We start from the raw sequence: 8,618 nt of genomic DNA on the forward strand, positions 1-8,618 counted from the left end.
TCTTACTTTCAAATATGTAATATTTTTTGTTTTGTTAGTAAATAGGTATGGACCAATTATTTTTAATATTTTCGAGAATTAAAAATAATTAAATCCGTTATTAAAACTTGATGTAAATTAAAACTGTTCTTTCAGAAAATTACTTAAGACTAATATTTTAAGATTCACTCGTAAATTGATGTCTGATTTTCGTCAAATCAAACAATGGACCCAAAAGGGGGGCAAAAACGTTGGGCTGAGATGTTTTGTCGCATTGAAAGTCTCCACCTTTGGTCATCAGATTCCGCTTTCATAGTTCCAGCGCGCCCACTGTGCCACCCAGAAAAAAAAAAAGGTTCCCCAAACAGGTTAAAAGAAGCCACAACCCCTCACACGTGTCGTACGCACGAGTGCCACCCCACCTCTATAAATTTTCTAGAACGTTCCTACACGAACATCGTCCTAATCTGATCTTACCACACTATACTGAGATTTCAACCTTACCTTTCGTGAGTTTCGCCCTCAAAGTTTGATTCTTTTTTCTGTTTACTCTTCTGGGTTCTGATCCCTTTCTGGTTTCGGATTTGAGCTTGTGCAGATTTGCGGAGAATGGCGACGAAGAGGAGCGTAGGAACTTTGAAGGAGGCTGATTTGAAGGGGAAAAGGGTGTTCGTTAGGGTCGATCTAAACGTGCCTTTGGATGATGACTTAAAGATCACCGATGACACTAGAATCCGTGCTGCAGTTCCCACCATCAAGTACTTGACTGGTCATGGTGCCAAAGTGATACTCTCTAGCCATTTGGTATGGTATATGTAGCCATTTTCGTGGTTTTAATGTGTCTGGGTGTGTTTTGTTTTAGTCTAGGAATGATTTGGAATCTGGGTTTGTGTTTTCGTTGGATTTAATGTTTTGTTACTATTATGGTTTTTCGTTGATTCTCTGTTGGCTATATGTGTTTGTTTAATTGATGGTAACTGGGAAAGCCATGTCTTTCACTGTCTTCTTTTTTTGGTATTGTTGATTTTAACTTTTAAGGATTTGAATCTGAAAGGGAGAAAGAGGGAACTTAATTGTTATGCATACCGATGCTTGTTATTTCTATAGTTGTTTTTTGTCCATTTTTTTCCACACGAGAAGATCTCATGTTTTATATTTGTAGAAGTAAGTCATTTGTATTGTTGAGTTTTATTACCGTTGATCCTAGCTTGGGTAACATGCCTCTCTATTGATATTGGTTTTACTGTGATTAATGCAGTCTATTTAATGAGATCTGTAAAACACATCAATTTGAATTATTGTTTTGCATCTAATGTAATTGTTGGGATATCTTTGTTTTATTTTATTATTAACCTTTTTCTTTTGGGTGTATTGTTAACGAGTTAACATAAATTTTTCCTTGACTATTCTGTTTCCAGGGACGTCCAAAAGGTGTTACACCTAAGTACAGTTTGAAGCCTCTTGTGCCAAGGCTTTCTCAACTTCTAGAACTTGAGGTTTGCCTTCTATCTGTTCTAGTTTTTTTGTTTAGATGTTCCCCCTTTTTGTTTTCTGATTTACTGTTACTTAATTGTGCCACTATCTCTTGATTATAGGTTAAGATTGCAGATGACTGTATTGGGGAGGAAGTTCAGAAGTTGGTTGCAGGACTTCCAGAAGGTGGTGTTTTGCTTCTAGAGAATGTTAGATTCTACAAAGAGGAAGAGAAGAATGATCCCGAGTTTGCAAAGAAGCTGGCTTCTCTTGCTGATATCTATGTGAATGATGCATTTGGCACTGCCCACAGAGCTCATGCTTCCACAGAAGGAGTGGCCAAATATTTGAAGCCTTCTGTTGCAGGATTCCTTATGCAGAAGGTTTGTGGGAACTAATTGCGAGCTCCATTGTATATGTTGGCTAAGTTGATTAATCTGTTAACGTTTTAATTGTTTCAGGAACTTGATTATCTAGTTGGAGCCGTGGCTAACCCCAAGAAACCATTTGCTGCTATTGTGGGTGGGTCAAAGGTGTCTACCAAGATTGGAGTCATTGAATCCTTGTTGGAGAAAGTTAATATTCTTTTGCTTGGTGGAGGAATGATCTTTACCTTTTACAAGGCTCAGGGTCATTCCGTTGGGTCATCTCTTGTGGAAGAAGATAAACTAAACCTTGCAACTTCACTTCTTGAAAAGGCCAAGGCTAAAGGGGTTTCTTTGTTGCTTCCAACTGATGTGGTCATAGCAGACAAGTTTGCTGCTGATGCTAACAGCAAGGTACTAGGTTTTTGCGATTTTGGTTTAGTATTGTGTTCTTTTACAATTTTGACCCCTTCCCTTTATCATGGGAAGACTCTTCAAACAAATGATCAACCAGGGACTAGGGAACATTTGTGAAATCCATGATTTAAAGGGTTTATTTCGGACATTCCAATGCATTTATAAATAGTAGTGTTTCAATTGTTGAGATACACTTTTAACTTTATTTATATATTCTCAGACTGTTCCAGCATCAAGCATCCCCGATGGATGGATGGGATTGGATATTGGTCCTGATGCCATCAAGACATTTAGTGAATCACTGGATACCACTCAAACTATCATTTGGAATGGACCAATGGGCGTTTTTGAGTTTGAAAAGTTTGCCGCAGGAACAGAGGTATGAATGATAAAATATAGTAAATCATCAAATTTGAAAGCATAATCCAAATGAATGAAACAGTTAAATGTGATCAGCAACAAAATGGATTGACTGTGATTTATAGCAAAACATTCTTGCAATGCAATATCTTTCATACAAATAGGCAAAACTTAGTTCACTACTTATTTTGTTTTTATTTTATAAAGGAAAGTCAGTTTTCTTCCTGTGGACATGTGTGAGACACGTAGGATTTACTATGCACTCGAGTCTTTTATAATTTATAATGAGAAGATTCACCTCTTACCTTTTCACTTATTCAATGTGGGAGGATGAGATTTTAATTTTTTTTATCGGTAATTTAGTTGTTATTAGTATTTGTTAGTCAATTGTTAGTCAATTGTTAGTTGTTAGTATTTGTTAGTCAATTGTTAGTTGTTAGTATTTGTTAGTGGAAAATTGAATCCGGAACCTCTTTGATCCTTATTTCTAAACTCACCGAACCAATCTTATTTTTCTACCTTGTTAGCAAAGGGATTGAACGCACGATTTTTCCTTCTGTCTGATCACTAAGTCACTTTATTACTCCTTTGTACACAGGCTATAGCGAAGAAACTGGCAGAGCTGAGTGGGAAGGGAGTAACAACCATCATTGGAGGAGGTGACTCTGTGGCTGCTGTGGAGAAGGCTGGACTTGCAGATAAGATGAGCCACATCTCCACTGGTGGTGGTGCCAGCTTAGAGCTTCTTGAGGGGAAGCAACTCCCTGGTGTGCTTGCTCTTGATGATGCATGAGCAGTGCTTCACTCATTCCTTTGAAGTTTATGCTTTTATTGTTACATTGAGAGCTGTAACTCATGTAGAGGCTTAATAGAGGATAGGTTTCAAAATAAGAGGATTTTGTGGCATTCATGTTGCCGAATTGAGCTTCATTCTAGTTCTTGAACAATGTCCATTTCCAAAGGAGTTTCCTTTTGTTACGTTCCTTTGGTTTTCTCAGCGTTGTTCCTATCAAGTCTTTTTATTGGATTTTCTTCTAAATGGTTGTTTTTAATTAGAAATTTATCTCCATGAAATCTCTTTGCTGGTTTGTAGTTTATGCTATTGTTATGGTTGAGTTCCAGCAACTTAGGATAAAAAATAAACTTGTATAGGAGTTTGTCTATCTTGACAAAGAATATTTTAATTGGATACGAGGATAAGGAATATTCGGGTATATAATTTTTTGTGGGGTCTATGGTGATGTCTGATCGAACTTTGTTCTAGATGTTTATCACAAATGTTTATATTTTAAGGAATTTTGGTGACATGTTCCTTTGGTTTTCTTGTCAACCAATGTTGGTGTTATTTTTCTCGGAACAGTTTTATTTGACATGTTTCTGAATGGTTGGTTTGAAATTCATGTGCCTAAGAGTTTTTATAGTTAGACATAAGTTGAATGCAGATGTATAATCTATGGAAGAGATTGCACTTAGGATGAAAAGTAAATCTTAGGTGTTGGCTTATGTTGATGGTATTTTTCTTTTCAAAAGAAGAAAATGTATTTAATATTGAATTTTTAATATTATCACTTTTTGTTGTTATTATTTTTATAAATATAATGTTATTTAATAAAGTGTTAATAATCAATTCATGTTATATTGAATCGACATATTTCATTTTATAGTAAAATGGAAAAAAGGAAAATTATAGTTTTAGAAGTAAGGTTTTAATTTTTTTAAGTGTTTTTGTAAGGCCCATTTAAAATCTTTTAACTTTTCTGCCCTAAAGTTAAGGGCTGTCCTCTTGTGTTTGGGCCTAGGGTTGGCCCAATTAATAAAACCCCTTTCTGGATGCCCTAACGCTCACTTTCACTCTCACAGAAACGCAACAGCCGTCAACCCTTTTTCCCTTGCCTTCACGAAAAGCTCTGCTATTGCCCTAAGGTCTCCTTCCTTCGAGCTCAAACTCAGTTCTTATTCACGTAAGTCACTCCTCAGCTCATGCTCCTTCCTTTCATGGTTTGTGTTCACTGTATCGTTAGGGTTTGGTAATAACCCGCTCCTTTCTTCTGTTCTGCCGTTCAGTTCAGCTGCTAACCGCCCTAGGGGCAGTTCTACCTTCGTTGTGCGGGTCGGAGCGTTTTGCTAGCTTGAATCCCAGGTACGGGTAGTTAAAGCTCTTGTTTTCTAGTAGTTTTGGTCTGTAATGGCGTTGATTTCTGCTTGTATGATTTAATCCTTCAATTTGGTGTATGAGAATGCTTTGTATGCTAGTCTGGTTCGATTTACATGGCTGTTGTAGTGAAGAACAGTGGCGAGACCTGTTAATCTCGCCCAAGCGAGTCCATCTCGCCTAGGCGAGATGAAACAGGGAGCTCGCCTAGGTTTTTTTGCACGAAAGGTCGCCCAGGCGACTTGCCCAACTTTTGAGCGAGCAAGCAACTCGCCCAGGCGAGAGGGATCTCGCTTAAGCGAGATCCCGCGTTGCTCATGCTCTTGCTTTTGTGCTCTCGCCTAGACGAGGGGGAGGCTCGTTTGAGCGAGCACGTCTCGCCTGAGCGAGACGTCTCAGCCTGAGCGAGATGCTGGGCGAGACCGTACTGTATTTGAATGTCTGTTGTTCCTGAATGATCTTTTTGGTTGAGAATGATTGTATGATGAATGACATGTATATGATGGAGCATGAGGTATGTTTGGCATGATTCATGAATTGCGTATGACGGGTGGGATTTGATATTGGCATGTGAAATGAATGAAAGGTTTGGAACTAAAGGAATACGTTACTGATGTGAGATGAGGCCCTAGATTCATGGGGTGGTGATGATCCGAGGTATGGATTCGAAATATGATGCGTATGAGGAATTAATCTCGAGGGTTGGTATAGAAATGTAAACATGATTTAATGTTCTCCTATTGTTGAGTTATGAATGTTGGTCCGTGTCAGCGTGTAAATTCCTTGGGGTCTCTAGGCGAGACGTTCGGGGTTGCGCTTTAGTGGTCGGGACATAATTCCATGGCCCCTGTTAGTGGGTGCCCATGGTGGTGCCCCATCTGTATAACTAGGTAAGGATTCAAGGTAAGGACTGCATCCTGACACTCTAAGGGGCCAGTTAGTCTCACTTAGAGCAGACTAACTCCTGTGGTGAGAGTAGCAGGAGGCCTGAAATTCATTAAGGGCTAACCTTGTGGTGAGGGAGATTTGATTTATCGTAACACTTGTAACACATAGCTCGGAGATGAGCAGCTCAGAGTCGAGCAGGGATATCCACCACAAGTGCAAGCATCCGCTGAATCCGACTAAGTTATACGTATCCAGATGAGTCAAGTCGAGTCGTAGTGTATTGAATGAGAGTCATAACATGTTTGGTTAATTATATGGATATGGGATGATGAAAATATATTTGACTGCATGATGAATATGTTGTTGGCTTTAGCTTACCCATTTTGTTGCATGGTTGTGATGTATGTGGCTGTTCTTTCTTGCGATGATCATCGACTTGGTTGATGGGAGCAGATGGGCGAAGTTCTCGTGGTCAACAAGGGAATGGTGATTCCATCGCTTAGCCGTCTGGACTGGATTTTACACTTCTCTTCTTCATGTCTTCTTTAGGGCTATGGCCCTTGTACTCGTTGTCTTTGGATTATAAACTCTTAGTTAAACTGTTATCCTGCTTTTGTTGGCATCGTGGTGTGCCTGGTTTTGTAGGGGTGACGTTATGAACCCCAGGACTACATTGTTGATTATCTCTGTGTGACGTTTCCTTTAATTTTATCTATTAAATTAAATGGGGCGTTACATTTATGGTATCAAAGCGGTCATTCCTTAGGTCTGTGGACTTGGGTTGTCCGCTTAGCTTTCTCTGTGTGTCTTTGAGTGTTTAGTTAAAATTCATGCCTTTATCAAGCCTAACCAAGTGATTTTCTGTGTGCCAGTGGACTATGGCACCTCCTCGCCGAGCTTCTCAATCATCCCAGGGGGATGCACCAGATATCGCCAGAGCCATAGAGGCGATGGTAGTAGCTATGGCACAACAGAGTGCTGCGATGATGCAGCAGCATGAGGCATCCATGCAGCGACAGGCGGCGTCGCTTGAGCAGCAACAGGCTGTGATGCAGCAGATGGAGGCTGCGAGAGTAGCTGCTGAGGATGCCCATCGGCAGCACATGGAGGCCCTCCGCCAATTGGAGGAGAACAGGGCGGCTGCCCTTGTGTTTGGTCCGGAACCACGACCTGTAGTCAGGGAGTGGAGCCTAGAGGATTTTCTGAAACACCACCCGGCGAAGTTTGATGGGAAGACTAGTCCTGACGCCGCAGACCAATGGCTGAAGGACCTGGAGCGCATCTACGACGCCAAGATGTGCCCTGCGGAGAACAGGTTGGCGTTCTTAGTTTATATGCTCACGGGAGAGGCGGAGCATTGGTGGAGCAGCACCAGATCCATCCTGGAGGAGAGGGATGAGCCAGTGACGTGGGAGGCTTTCAGGGAGCGATTCCTCTCCGAGTACTTTCCCGACAGCATCCGGTACGCCAAGGAGGTGGAGTTCCTCCAGTTGACCCAGGGAGGGAAGACTGTTACAGAGTATGCTGAGAGGTTCAAACACCTCAGCCGTTTCTACACCCTGCCACTCGATGAGGAGTGGCGATGCAGGAAGTTTGAGAACGGGCTCCGCGGTGACATCCGCTTGATGGTGGCTCCTTTGTCCATCAAGGACTTTGCCGCTCTTGTAGAGAAGGCGAGGGTGATGGAGAAGATGAAGCGCGAGGTGGAAGGCCAGCGCCCACAGCAGCCACAGCCGCCTCAGAGGATCGGTGGACCATCTGGGTCCAAACCCAGGCATGAGGAGCGGAGGAGACCGTACGATAGGCCCCACCATCAGTCTCAGGGGTCTAGGGGTCTTCCTCCTCAGCAGGGTCGAGTGCAGTGTTACACATGTGGAGGACCCCACCCGAGGTACGCTTGTCCGCGTATGGAGGGCTACCGCATATGCAACAACTGTGGCAAGGAGGGACACTTTGGGAAGGATTGTCCCACCCTTGCTAGGGCATCAGCACGCCCTCCAGTTCAGACTTCTCACCAACACCAGCGGAGAGATAGAGGCAACCGGCCTCAGGCGACAGGCAGAGTATATGCCATGACCGGAGCAGAGGCTACAGGTTCAGGTAACCTTGTTATGGGTTATTGTGTGATTTATGGGATGAGATGTTGTGTGCTATATGATTCTGGAGCGACACACTCTTTTGTGTCAAATGCATGTGTGGAACGGTTGGGTCTGCCGGTGTGCGAGCTGCAGTGTGAGCTTGCGGTGTCTACTCCGGCGTCGGGTTTGGTCAGGACGTCGTCCTTGTGTGCTAGGCTTCCAGTGGAGGTAGAGGGGCGCAGGTACAGGGTGAACTTAATCTGCCTACCTCTACAGGAGTTGAAGGTGATCTTAGGGATGGATTGGCTCTCTGCTAATCGCATTCTGATAGATTGTCGGGAGAAGAAGTTGTTGTTTCCCGACTCAGAGGAGCATGAGTTGATGTCCTCCCAGGGTGTTATGAGGGAGCTACAGGACGGTGCGCAGTGCTACATGATCTTCACACATATGGAGGTGGAGAGAGGAGAAACGACGTCGGTAATACCAGTCGTCCAGGATTTTGGGGATGTGTTTCCAGAAGAGGTACCAGGGTTGCCTCCCAGTAGAGAGGCGGAGTTCTCTATTGATCTAGTCCCAGGAACAGGCCCGGTCTCGATGACCCCATATCGCATGGCTCCGGTAGAGTTGGTAGAGCTCAAGAAACAGATAGAAGATCTGATGGAGAGACAGTTCATACGGCCCAGTACTTCGCCTTGGGGAGCACCAGTGTTGTTGGTAAAGAAGAAGGACGGGAGTTCGCGTCTGTGTGTGGACTACAGGCAGCTGAACAAGATGACGATCAAGAATAAGTATCCGCTCCCGAGAATTGATGACTTGATGGATCAGTTGCATGGGTCATCGGTGTTCTCGAAGATAGATCTGCGATCGGGTTATCATCAGATTTTGGTAAAGGCTGATGATGTGTAG

At 42.9% G+C, this 8,618-nt stretch overlaps 2 protein-coding genes across 2 annotated transcripts; both read left to right on the plus strand.

Annotated features, from left to right (window-relative positions):
• Positions 1-246: 246 nt before the first annotated feature.
• LOC114184634 (phosphoglycerate kinase 3, cytosolic) lies at positions 247-3,633 on the plus strand. The gene is made up of 7 exons (XM_028071953.2): positions 247-488; positions 578-783; positions 1,398-1,475; positions 1,575-1,835; positions 1,914-2,231; positions 2,455-2,613; positions 3,193-3,633. Exons 2-7 carry the CDS (start codon positions 589-591, stop codon positions 3,385-3,387), a joined length of 1,206 nt encoding a protein of 401 aa, XP_027927754.1. The 5' UTR covers positions 247-488; positions 578-588; the 3' UTR covers positions 3,388-3,633.
• Positions 3,634-3,836: 203 nt separating this feature from the next.
• On the plus strand, positions 3,837-8,618 carry LOC146888683 (uncharacterized). The gene is made up of 2 exons (XM_085669934.1): positions 3,837-4,555; positions 4,659-8,618. Exon 2 carries the CDS (start codon positions 6,513-6,515, stop codon positions 8,616-8,618), a length of 2,106 nt encoding a protein of 701 aa, XP_085526060.1. The 5' UTR covers positions 3,837-4,555; positions 4,659-6,512.

Source organism: Vigna unguiculata, chromosome 1 (genome assembly GCF_037176805.1).
Source record: "Vigna unguiculata cultivar grain cowpea cultivar isolate G323 ecotype 2 chromosome 1, ASM3717680v1, whole genome shotgun sequence".
In the NCBI taxonomy this organism is placed as follows: domain Eukaryota; kingdom Viridiplantae; phylum Streptophyta; class Magnoliopsida; order Fabales; family Fabaceae; genus Vigna; species Vigna unguiculata.